Below are 14,176 nucleotides of genomic sequence, written 5' to 3'. Positions count from 1 at the left end.
TGAGGCCAGGAGACCTAGTACTAGGAAATCCTATAGTGGAAAAGATACTGTTCTAGGAGCCAGTCTCAAGGAAAGGAGACAGCCATGTCCACCTTACCTAAAGTCCTAGATTATCTAGCAGAGCTGCTTCACAAAGGCCTATTCTTCTCATCAATTAAAATTCAGGCCTCTGCCATCTCAGCTCATTACAATACTGAGCCACCCCTCTTTTCTCACCCTCTGATCAAACAGTTCCTGAGAGAAGCTAACAATTTAAGACCCCCAAGGAGAGCTCCCACTTGTGCCTGGGACCTTAACTTTGTACTAGAGAAGCTCACGCTCTCCCCTTTTGAGCCTGCTTCTGCAGCAGAGTTAAATTCTTCTCTTGGAAAACAGCCTTACTTCTAGCCATCACTTCAGCAAGAAGAGTGTCTGAGTTACAGGCCCTTATGGCTGTGGAACCCTTCATTATCTTCCATGCGGACAGGGTTTCCCTAGGGACTAAACCATAATTTATGCCCAAGGTGGTATCCAGTGTGGCTTTAAACCAATCCATCCATTTACCAACCTTTTTTTTCTAATCCTCACAATAAAGTGGAAAGGATCTTGCACTCCTTGGATGTGCACAGACAGCTCAGGTTCTACCTTGACAGGACTAAACCTTTCAGAAAATCTGACCAGCTGCTAGTCAGCTTTGCTACAGGGGCAGAGGGCAAGGCCATTTCAAAGCAAACCAATTCTATATGGATAGCACACTCTATCCATTTCTGATACAAACAACATGGAAAACCTACCCCACAGGGGATCAGACCTCATTCCATTAGGGCTACCTCAACCTCTACAACATTTCTCAGGGGAGTCTCTACTAGGCACATCCTGGAAGCTGCAACCTGGAGTTCTGTACACACCATCACCAAGCATTACCACTTACCTATCTTTTCTAAATCCAGCGCTGGATTTACCACAGCAGTTTTACAAGGCCTGCTAGCCAGCCCTAACACTTCTTGACTACCTCCACCCTTCCCTCAGCTTTGGGAATCAACCCAAGTGTGATGACTGCAACAGTGAAACACTAAGAACATAGTACAGTTGTGTACACTTGCCATAAATGTAGATGTTCAAAGTCTATTCACTGTTGCAGTCCTGGTTACCCTCCCTCCAGCCCCCTTGTCTTTTCTATACTTTCTACCTATCCTCTTTTTTGGCCATATCGTATGGCAATGGTATTTACTTTCTAATGGAGGTGTTCCACACCATGTGATTGCTCTCTATTTTGGGGGCTCTTTAAATCTGGGGCAAGAAAAACTGATGTAATGGCATTGGCAGAATGTTTTATACCCCTGACGACTTGACGTCATGGAAGAGGCAAAAGTATCCGAAGCAGAAATACCAAGACTATGGTATTCGGGCCAACTGAGGGTTACCTGCAGGCAGATAATCCAAGTATGATGACTGCAACAGTGAATACACTTGAACATCTACATTTATGGTAAGTGTACACAACTGTACTTTTTTTCCTACATAGAAACAGTGGCAAACTGTGCATGTCACCAGATAAATCAAATTCCTAGTTCGACAGTTAGCTTTAACTTCAAATTTATACTCAAACTGGGTGACTGGATGAATAAAACATACTGATGTATTAATAAATGTACAGAAATTGCATGTAAGGCATTGTTTAGTACCTGCCCAACCACCACCTAGTCTCTTATCTTTTTCTTTTACATTTTTATAGCAAAGCTGTCTTTTAAGAGATTTCTTGTTCTTAAAAGCAAAATCACCATCAAGCAGAAGGAGCCTATATGCACAGCAGAGGGAGGAATAGGCATTGGCAAGAGGAAGACCAGCAAATGATAAAGAATGTGGCAAGAGAAAACCAATCGTTAATACACAACATTTCTAAGAAATGTTTAACAGCTGCTCAGATGTCGTTTTAAGTCGTGGTTTAAATTTTATTCCAGCACAAGGTTCTCAGTTTACAGAGACAGTTATTGACATTAAAACGTTTGCACGCAATGTAATGTTAAAAATGTTGTATTCTAATAATGATGAAGTGGCTTCTAGTTTTAAGAAACCAAGCACTTTCCAGCCAAATTTACATCCAGTATTGGACACATTTTGTACAAAAATGTGAACATGACTTGTTGCAAACTGCCAACAGTGGCATGCTTAAAAGAAAGTTTTGTAATCTCAGTGCTTCAGAGAAAGACGCTAGTGTCTTTGCAAGATGGTGATATAATGATAAAGAATGCTGATAAAGGTGGTGCCATTGTTGTAATGGATTATGATTATTTTAATACTATTTTTTCTACTTTGTTAGATGACAGTGTTTATGCCAGAATTAATTTTGATATGATAGATACTATGAAAGCTGATGATGCTGCTTTGTTTGACTGTTATTGCAGTCATATTATTACCAATTACACCTATTTATCTGTCGAGTTCCCACTGATTCCAGTTTTCCATGGACTCCCAAAAATACATAAGAATGCATTACAACCACTATTTAGACCTATTGTCTCAGGAAGTGGTTGGCTCAGACAGCCCTTTTCTATTTTTATTGAAAAGAACATGAGACCTCTATTGGAGAGACAGGAACAGGTCCTGAGAGACAGCAAACAGTTCTCAAAGACTTATACAAATATAGTGTAAATGGGAAGTTGACAGATGGCGTTTTGTTAGTAACAATGGATGCATCATTATTTACTGACATCTCTCATTCTTTGGGAATTTTTATGGTACATGAATTCCTTATTAAACACAGCAAGTATACCCCCAAGTAAAATTGATCGTATTTGTATGTTCCTGAAAATTGTGTTAGAAAAGAATGCATTTCTTTTTGAAGGACATCTGTTTCTATAGAAGGTTGGCGTAGCTATGGGCACATCCTCTGCCAATAGCTATGCCAACATAGTCATGGCTGAGTGGGAGAACAACTTCCTGTTAAATTTGGATGAATACGCCCCACTTGTGAGCTTCTACAGGAGATTTGTAGATGACTTGTTTTGTGTGTGTGTGTGTGTGTGTGGGGGGGGGGGACTGAACAACTTATGCTGTTCATTAGCTATTTGGAGTCCACTACCTCTTTTCTAAAATTCACATACAAGTTCTCTACTAGTGAAATATATTTCCTGGATGTGCTAGTCAGTATTAACACAACCAGGAGCCTCCAGACTAAATTATATAGAAAACCTTGTAGGAGGAACACCACTTTGCACAGGGACAGTATGCACCCCGGCCATATATTTCGGAATGTTATTAAGGGTCAAACAATGTGTGTGTCAATACTGAATAACTGTGAGGCAATTGTCCAGATGCTTAGAAAAGAATTTCATGAAAGGGGATATAAAGCATGCGCTGTTGAAAGGAACATTAGTTATGGGAGTTGCACAAAAGGTAAATAAGGCAAAGCCATATTTTTAAAACCAAGTCTTTGAAGCAAAATCTCCCCAGGCCATTAGTAATAGGTATGGTGTGCCTATGTCTTTATCTTCTACTAGTGACATGACTGGCATAATAAACTTTTAAGTCGAATTAGTCTATATTGAGCTTAGATATTGATATTTCAAAAGTTGTTGGTCACAGAACAAATTTTGCTTTTAAGAAAGAAATCTCTTAAAAAGCAGCTTTGCTATAAAAATGTAAAAGAAAAAGATAAGAGACTAGGTGGAGGTTGGGCAGGAACTAAACAATGCCTTACATGCAATTTCTGTACATTTATTAATACAATCAGTATGTTTGATTCATCCAGTCACCCAGTTTGAGTATAAATTTGAAGTTAAAGCTAACTGTTGAACTAGGAATTTGATTTATCTGGTGTCGTGCACAGTTTGTCACTGTTTCTATGTACGAAAAACTAACAGGAATGTGTCAGGGAGCATATGTATTGTATTAGGAATGGTGACACCAAAACTGCACTAGCCAGACACTGCATGCATAATGAAAATGAACATAGCTTTAGATTTCATGTTGCTGAAATGATTTCTGAAAATATACGTGGAGGTGATGTGAAAAATTTCACTGAAAGCAGAGAATTGCACTGGATTATTTTATGGCAAACTGATAAATACCCAGGTCTAAATGACAGGGTTTCTATTAAACCTGCACTGAAAGCACAATGTCTCTCTAAATGATACAAGCTGTAGTTTTTACCCTTTTCTGATGTTTATTGGCTGCTTTGAACTAGAGTGAATATATTAAGTGTTTTCTGATGTAGTTTTTTTATATGGTCTGAAGAAGCACTAGTATTTGGTGTGAAAGCGCTTACCTCATTAAAATTTTAACATTTTATACTTTCAGTCGTGTTTTTGCGCTTTTTTTTTACTTATGTTGGATGTAGCAGAAGAACTTTAGTGCATTTAGTCTTATGCAGAATTTGAAATAAAAAACTGGCTTTAAAAAAACAGAATACATCTCATACACCACCCAGAAGAGTAGTACATAACCATGTAACAACTATATTTTTTGTCACTGTATTTATTCAGAGAAGACCTTTGTGCACCCTCTCAATGGAAAAGTTTTCATCTTAGAACTTGTGCTGACTAATCACATTATAGAAGTTAATGTTTATCAACTGATATATATATATATATATATATATATATATATTTGTATACATTGTTTTAACGTAAGTGTAACTGAACTTGTATATATAAAAATCTAGTTGCTACTACTAGGAAAAGAATGCTGTTTGGCTGCATGCACTATTTCAGCTTTAGCAAGTACTGTACCCTCTTAAATGTTTAAAAGTTCTTTCATGCAACGGATAATGTAATTGTACCACCTGATGACATCTAACTTTTAAAGGTTTGTTTGGTTTATGGCTATTTGTCCTGAAGAAACATTTTTGTGAACAATTTTTTAGCTTGTCATTAAAGCAGTTTTTCCCAGAGTATTGTCTCATTGCTACCTACTGTGTTTGCGCACAACCTACAGTTAATTCAGACATTCATCGTTAGAGCTGCCAGATTTGATAAAAGACAGTAGTTTATGTACTTTACTTGATCTAAACTTGTTTCCAAGTCTACGGCAATTTTTAAAAACTTACTAGTATATTTTTTCCTGGTGTACAACTCATTAAATATTGACTCTACCAAAGACATTTTCACTGAAGTTACCCGTTTATTTGCATCTTACAGGTACATGTTTATGAATGCAGCAGTTAATCTCAAAGAAATCTTTTAACAGTACACTGGGCAGAGTTATTTGAGTCAATGGGGACAGTATCCTAATGTCAATGCATGCCATGAAATTACACAATGACTGCATGAGCATGCCCAGCCCCTCAACTACCTCGTTTGTCCCCACCTACTCTGTCTGCCATCCACCTATAAATCATAATAATAATAATCATAACAATAATGTGAACTAGCAGAAAACACTACTAAAGTCCTGTACCATGTATGCAATCTTGTGACAATGCAAGGTCTTCCCCTCTGTCTACACTGAGGCAAAATCTCTTTTGGGGTTGTCCAGACCTAGAAGAGGATGGTACTAAAGGGAGAACATAAAGGCCCTCTACTGTAATCCCCAAATTTCTCCAAGTGTTCTTCCACCAAGTCTTGAGAGGGTAGAAGAGAATTCTGCTGAGACATCCAGGATTGAGTTCTTATTCACAAAGGACAAATGAGGTTTAGCCATCCCGTACAGGACAATGCCTCAGCCTGTGACCTTAGCTACAGCAACTGCACAGTCAAAACTGCAGTGGGCAACATGGAACCCCACGTTTGAAGCAGCAGAGGCTAAACCAGCTCCTTCAACTCAAACTCAAATGGGAAGGAAATTTTTTCCAGTGATTGATTCAGTAGAGAAGGCTGGAATATGGGCAGCTGATATGAAAACCTGAGGATTCTGAGCCCAAACATGGTGCAGGAGTATAGTTTCTTGCCACTCATATTAAGGGCTTAAGACTTCCTCTTTGGAAGCAAAGTGGTAAAATGCTGTGGTCTCTGGGCTCAATACTGGACACGAGATCCCACTAGAGACAGCCCGAGGGATACCTGGACAGCATACTTTTCAACTGTCCAGAATTTTACAGAATATCTAGATTTCTGCCACTTATTTTTGATCTGTTCTGAATAAAATTTGCAATTTTCTGGCAAATCTTTGAGGACTGAAGTTAGTAAATAATGGTATACATTTGAATGTCTGACTTCATATCCTTAAGAAAAAGCATATCAATGCAAAACATGTTATTCTAGACACTTTTGTATAAGAGTAATACTTAAAATTTCCCCTGATTTTGGCCCTTTGTCCATCCAGTATTGTTGAGCTTGTCCAGAATCCTTGAGCAAAGACGTTGAGACATATATTGGACAGGAGCTTGCTCCACACAGCCAAGGGCTTATAGACCGCATCCGCCATCTTCCAGTTGCAGGAGTAGCGTCTGACTACAGTCAGGTGTATGAAAATATCCTGGAAGACTGGCTTTATGGAGGAAGACTAATCCCTGATACACATATTAAGGGTTTCAGGCAAGAATAAATTCAGGTCAATCCACAGAGGACTACTTATCCCTCAGAGTTTCTCTAAAGCAGGAACCATATGTCTTCTATGGCAGAAGAGTCACTGTCTTTATGCGATTCAGATGATCTCCTGAATGTGCCAGTCTTCCTCCTCCCAACCAGCTCCATGAACACACTTAATGTCTTGAGACAGGATGAGCATGTAATGTCCCACTGGTCAAATGACAGAGATACAGAGCTCAAGAGAAAACTAGCCATTAGCGGAATGGAAGGACAAGATACCTGAGGAGGGTTCAACTATGACAGCAGGGGAGATTCCTCAAGAGTAGACTCTGCACCCATGACCAAAGTTCTCATGGGAATTTAAACAGCTGTTCAAATTCCAGATTTTGAACTATGAGCACTAGACCAGGAAGACCCTGTGGATAATCACCTTGAGCCTGGATATCGGACTCTACTGGAAATGGGAAAAGACTCTAGTAAGAGCATTTTTCGTGAAAAGTAGTCAAATCCGGAGAATGAGTAAACCAAAAGGCTACTTCCAAGCATCAGACCAATCAACAGCAAGTGCCAGATGACCAACCAAGAGATGCAAGACAACTACATTCTAAGGAATCACCCATGATAGGACCCAGGAGTATCCCTCCATTTAGTCTGATGTTCCCCACTGAAACAGAGTACAAAATCAACACCAGTCTCACACAAATTCACCACATTTTGAAAATGGAGACCATTCGGATAAAGGACTTGCTTCTAGAAGGGCATGGAGCTAGCCTAACCTCCAATTCTTGGTTCTGCTTACAGCACACGAGGAAAGACTTAGTACGGTGCTAGGGTAATCCTGCTATTCCACATATGAGAAAATATAAACCTATCATCTCTTCCTGGTGGTGAAGGGTGCCAGTACATTCTCCCTATAACATTTATCAGTGGTTAGGCTTAACTTCTGCAACTCAGAGTGCTATAGGTTAAGCACCCCTCATAGGCAATATCAGTGCAGATCTTGGGTCATTATTCAGTGGTGAGAGGAGTGTAACGGTGAGGTCTTCCTTACCCTTCAAGACATCAGCATTTGTGTCAAAAATCTGATTTGGGAGTAATGACAGCACTCTCCCTTTTCCAGGGTACACCACCGATCTTGCATTTAGATCCTGCTACGCTATTCTGTTACAAAAGGACTGATGGGAAACATTTGACTGAATTTTAATGGATCTTCACTGGATAATTCATTTATGACGTCATTTTTGAGTATTTAACATGATGAGTTATGCTTCAGCCCACATCTGACGAAGTTGTTGAAACGAAAACGGATTTTTAACTACGTTAATGGTGTTTTTTATACTTCAATAAAAGTGTTTTGCTGCATTAATTCCCTCTGAGGCTTTATTGTTTCATGTTGCGAGGTAGTTCTCTGCTTCGTTTGGTTTTAATCACCTAGTTTTTGCCTTACTTTGGTATCCTGCTATGCATCCCATAAAAAATTCCTCTACATTTAGGGATTACTCCACAACCACTTACTTACTATTTACTGATCTTACTGTTCATCACAAATGGCAGAGCTTCTGACAAAACCCTGTACTTTACATGTTACATCTTACTCCTCTGAATTCTTCTTGGTCCAAGACAGATGCATTTTGGTTGATGTACCAGTCCAACATAAATATAAACATAAACATAAAGGTAACTCAGACTACAGAGTGGAAATAACACATGCATAAACTGTTAAAGAAGGTTCCTCCCCATCTCTAAAAGATGATTACTTCATCATTATAAAAGGGATTTAAAGCTGGTAAGCAAACCTGTTAAAATTACTTTTATGAAATGCAAGGTCCACTATGACCACTGGATTTTAACTAATTCAAAACAGTTACAAGGCCTTCCTCACTTACATTAAGAGGCTTAAAAGCAAACATTTCTACAGTGAGCTCATCTTAATGTTATCTCCCTTCTCTGACCCCCACGGATATTGCCAATATTCCTGCAGACAAATTTTAACTCAACGTCAGCCCATCTGCTTCCCCACATTCCCTCCACACCTCCCTTTCTGAAATCACTTTGGACCAAGTCCCTCTTGCACCTTTCAAAATTAAAAACACTACTTACATGCATCCTGACAATATCCATAAATGTTTTCCCAGAAGTGCTAAGTGGACTTAATACCCCTTATCAACTGACCTCGATAAACGTTCCAAAAAATGTAAACCGGTTAAGTAGGTACGCCTTGCTTTGTACAAAGCCAAACTGATATGTATCCATGGATACTAAAAGAATGATAATTCCCATGTTCATTAGAGTGACCACCTATGGATAAGGGCACCATAAGAGCTGTTCTCCACACTCTGGTGATGAATACAGTGGAGAGAGACACTGGTTGAACAACTAATGGAGGGATTTGGCTAGATGTTATTTATCCATTTTTTAATACAAAAAATAACTTTTCCTCCAAGTTTATGAAGTATGATGTGCTCTCTTTCCAGTCACAGGTCTCTGTGTACCATAATTATCAACACACTACAATGTTCACGCAGTGTTCTTCTGTCATGACAGCACAGCTTGTGGAGTTCAATATAGACTACAGGTACTGGTGAGCTCAGCCCTCCATTTTCTAGCAGTTTTATACCACCTTTATTGCTAACTCAAATAAATATGCACTAAGCACCTTAATATCTTACATGTACTTAAAAAACAGTAGCAAGGTAATGAGAATTTAAGTTTACCAATATTAAACAAGCACTTTTTGCAGTCATCCGTGCTACTTTTAACATGTAAAAAATAAAATGCCACAGGGGATGCCTCAAATAAGAATTTAATAAGTACTTTCTTCCCAAAATAGTGTTAGGACTTCTTCAGACAATAAAAACACAATAAAATAAATATGAAAAACCCTATCTATTCCTTTCAATGAGGTCACGTGACAATAGTCATCCAATAAAACAATAGAAACACCTTTAAATTCTTAAATATTCATTAAGTATTAATACATAATTTATGATGCAGTTCAAAATCACAGAAGTAACTGTAAAATATATAAATAACTATTAGCATATATGACAAAGAACTAAGCTGAATGGGGTAATACATTTGTATCATAGAACATGTCCCTTCTCTTTATCAATTCAAATATAATATAGAACAATAAATTCATTATGTAACCTTGTACTAAACATGAACCATTAATCACTAATCAAATGTTCACTGCCTTTAGTTTTAGCAGTCAATTAAGACTAACCCTGTTGTTTAAACCCGGAAGTTAGGTTGCATTTAGTTTAACCTCCCAATATAATTACCTAGACTCAATTTTAGCATTCTAAATATCTCCTTTGGGGTGCAAACCTGCTCCAAAACATAAAATAAAAACTTTTTAAAATGATCACACTTAATGGAATGACAATATAGGGAATTAGTTTAATCTGTTCTTTTATTCCTCGTAGTGCTCATAGATTCTAATCTTCAACTGTCTCTCTGTTTTCCCAATATAGGAACCATCACAAGTCATAACATAAAGCAATATAAACCACACCAGTGGTCTTACAACTAAATTTATTTTTTATGGTGCATGGATATGAAATGAAGCACTACACTGGGCCTTTCATATATGTATTGACATTGTGAGCAGGCTCCGCACTTGATCATACCATATCCACAACACAGAGAGGCTGAATTTTCAACAATATTCTTTAGATTCCTACCCCTTAACACAAACCTGGATGGTTCAAATATTTTCTCAAGTCAAACCTGTGGATTCTGTTGTTACCCTTTAATTTGTATTAATATGATTTCTAATTTCATCACTACAACTTGTAAAGGACAGAACCATCGACTGATCAAACCTACTGGAAAACATGTGACTAGCCCCTTACATTACATGAGTGATGTAATTTAGAAAGAGGGTGAAGCTCCGAGACGTATCACATACAGCACTATCCAGCTCAGTGATCGTACAATTCTGGACCCCTTTCTGAAAATATTTGGATCAGCTTATTGAGCTCTCAGAAATACAAGACCTTCAGAGGTCATCCTAGAAAGCCTAAAACTGACCTTTCATCAGACTCTTCTTTTTGACAGAATGCGTGAGAGCTGGTGAAGTGCAATTAGGAATTTGTGTAAGAGGATTTAAGGTACAAAACTGATTCATACCTACCGTCCCTTACATTCTTATAAATGGAAGTATCCAAATAATTAATACTGACATACTCCGTACTGTGTTTACATTTCAAAAAGAAACTGCAGTGTTAATATATTCAATAAATTCCTGTAACTGAATGTCTCCTTTCCAAAAAAATCTATAAACCATCTAAGAAGCTCTCCCAAAATTAAGATTTCATTACTCACACGTGCTCCCAGAACCATAATATAGCGTTAGCAAATACTGGTCAGAAGCTTCTCCCCATGGTTACACCCATGAACCACTAATCACTGTTCAAACACTCAATGCCCGCAGGTGCAGTAATCCGTTAAGACTTACCCTGCCATTTAAACCCAGAGGTAGGGTTACACTTAATTTAACTAATTTTAATATGGCTACTGTAAAGCTTTGTATTTGCAAAAGGCTGATGGAGTCAGGTTACCCTGGTTCCTTATTACGGTGCTGAAAAACACAGATTATATCCAGAAACAGAAGTAACTGACTTGCCTAAGGCTTGAAACCAGGTTGCCTGGCATTCCAATGTAGCTCTATTACCCAAACATGATAAACCTAGACTATCATCAGTATGGTACTATTTCTGTAATATACAGCTATTAGTGCAACTACATTTTTGCTCTTTTTCCACCTGAAGTGTTTGGCACCTGAACACAAACATATGCACAAGGTATTTGCTGTTGGAACAGAGTCTAACAGTTCACAATATCTGCCAAGGTGATCCAACACCGTAAAGAAGTTACTCACTGTTTATGAATCAAGTGTAATGTCTACAAACAGTGCTGTTAGATGTGAAGTTAACACTGTGAAATAATGAATGTCTTATGCTGCAAGTTACTCATGACATGACCATTCTGTTACCATGATGGCAACATCTAATTAAGAACAGTAAAATATTTACTTACCATAATGTAATTTTACTATGAATGGATGGTTAACATCTGCCAAGATGTCCCTCTCCATTTTTGTCCTGACACGATCACGAACTAAAAAGAAAGAAAAAAAAAGTAAAAATTGCATTTTGAGTGATGCAGTTCATGTAACAGTCACTGTTATGACACTGAGCTTTCTTTCATTTAACTAAGACAACAACACCATACCAACTAATTTAGAAGATTTGAAATTGTGCTATATAGTTTTTCACTGTGCCTACACAAAGCCCATTGAAAGTGTGACTGCTTGAAATTACACAAAGTATAAGCAAAGATTACACACTAATGCTCCTTCTAGATCCATTCTGCAAAAAGCCATTAACTACCTTCTGATATTTATTGTCATTTATGTGATGTAACATAAGGACAACTTTTCAACTGCTGCAGCAACTGATAAAATTATTAAGCACCTGTACAGTGCTATATCACACAGGGGAATCTGCACTCTCCAACACACAAGTATTTGAAAATGACTTATAGCAAATAAGAACCGATAAGCCCGCAACAATATAATGATATCCCTTCTTAATAGAAAAGTTGCAGATTAAACGACTTGCAGCCTAATCCTTCACACTTCAAAAAAATATGCCCTGCTTAATTTCCTGCAGGAAGTTTAATCCAGGTTCACATAATATTCTCTCTGGGGAAGGTTAAACACACTTCTGTTGCAAGATTTCTGAGCGAATTACAGTATGTACACAAACTGTACTTTCACATATCTTTTTTCATAACCTGAAAAAAGGATACTAAGACTTTCTTGAATATTTTTTCACCCATACTTTAAGGAAGTCAATCTGTTTTTTCCCAAAGATTAGAACCGCTTGTCAAAACTGCTTCTTCTCTCAAACGAGGTACAATCCTGGATTGAATAAATTTAAATAAAGAGAATGATAGGGTCAGGGTGGTTATAGCTCCGCTACAATACCCAGGTTGTACCACTTTGCAGGAAAAGTTTCAATAAACTGTCCTACTTGATGAAACTGCCATTCCAAGTAATGGACTGAAGCTAAAAGTACTTACAAGTTTTATCAATACTTGTATCTCATTCCTCACAAAATATAAATATCCTCTTATGTTATCAACGTAGATTCTGATCAAGCTGTAGCATGATGACAACTCTGTGTACCTTCTCAGAAAATATTCTCCAAAACAGTCTTCATTGGCTTTACCAAGGCCTCGGAACTTGTGGGACATGAGCTATTTCAGTAGGGCTCAAACAAAACACCCATCGTTCAAAATTTCCTTAGCAGCAGACAATTTACTATTCCAAATTAATCCTTTATCTCTCGCACATCACAATTAAACAAAAGGGTTGTACAGGACTCTGTCCCGTCCACTTTAATTTTTTTTCTGTTTTATAGTAAACTTCCTGCAGACTTCCTACAATTTAAAATCATTCTATATGCGGAAAATGCAGTAATTTATAGGACCAGCTCTTCTCCAGATCCTATTAAACATACTTAAAGTGATCTCTCCCAGATATCTAGGATCTTTGCTACCAGACAAAAACTGGCAACTGTCTCCAGACAACTGGAAAATGAGTTTATTAATCAAAAACACGTAAACTACTTCAAACTTCAAATATTAAAGTGGTTAATGTAGTGCCTCAACTTCCAGCAACACCCTACTTTTCCTTGGCAACAGAAAATTTAATTTCCTTTCCCCAGACAATATTCTGGGCAACAACAAATTTGACTTCCTTTCCCCAGAGAGTACCTTTAGCTACTGACAGGGTCCTGCTTGCTCAGCTATAACACAGATGACCAATCAAAACGAACACATGGAAGAAAAACATGAATGCACTCCAAACAGCAGCTTTCATTACACTTGCCCATAACAGGGGACATCACTGCAATATTCTAGCAATAGTAAAGTAGTTATCAATAAAACAAAGATGCACACCACTCCTAGCTTACCTTACATTTAAGCTTGCGAATAAGGAAACCTGCCCCCTTTTCACAGGCAAGTCAACAAAAAGGGCTACTGAATACAATGATAGATCCTGACAGTTCAGGACCACCTCACTACAGATCCCTAGGAATAAACTTCACACAAAAGATCACAGCTTCTCAACAATGACACCATGTATATGGATACATTCCATTACAACTTCAGTCTTTACCTTCTAAGAATTTTGTAACAGACTCAAACAATTCCTTCACAAAGAAGGTATTTGGACATGCTTCAAAATGTAGCATTTCTTATGTAACTCTGCAACTCTGTTTGGCCTTCAACTTAACACCTTACATAATAATTTAAATGAATTTCAGCCCCCCTCACCCCCCCCCAACCTTCCTTACCCTATCTGGCTCTTCTACGTTTTCCTTCATCGATGTGAAAAGTACAAAGTATAAAAACTTAAAGTTACAAGTTTGTATACAGCTGATATCCATCTGTTAAACAACTTGATAGGGGTTGTCACGTAATTTAGTAACCTCTGATACTAATTTGATTATTCAGATTTCTAATGAATTATCAGCTACAACATTACTGCACGTGATTCATTGGTGCAATGTGTCCATTTTCTTCACTTTCCTAAGACTGTGCAACTTGGAGAAAATTCTACAAGTTTGGAAGGTCAGAAGGGGTCTACAGCTCCCAGTACAGTCAGGGCCAACTTTTCTATATTTTAAGAGATAAGACTCATCTTTTCAATGTTC

The 14,176-nt window shown here is 37.8% G+C and overlaps 1 protein-coding gene across 1 annotated transcript in view; it reads right to left on the bottom strand.

Moving 5' to 3' along the window:
• Positions 1-14,176, bottom strand: part of RPS6KA1 (ribosomal protein S6 kinase A1) — a gene marked incomplete in the record, with an annotated part of 1,961,688 nt that overhangs the window by 523,399 nt on the left and 1,424,113 nt on the right. The window contains 1 exon segment of the mRNA XM_044084242.1: positions 11,490-11,570. Coding sequence (XP_043940177.1) covers positions 11,490-11,570 — 81 coding nt within the window.

Source organism: Protopterus annectens, chromosome 1.part1 (assembly GCF_019279795.1).
Source record: "Protopterus annectens isolate FY-2018-M chromosome 1.part1, PAN1.0, whole genome shotgun sequence".
In the NCBI taxonomy this organism is placed as follows: domain Eukaryota; kingdom Metazoa; phylum Chordata; order Ceratodontiformes; family Protopteridae; genus Protopterus; species Protopterus annectens.
The sequence above is the reverse complement of the archived record's forward strand: the minus strand, read 5'-3'. Positions and strand labels throughout refer to the sequence as shown.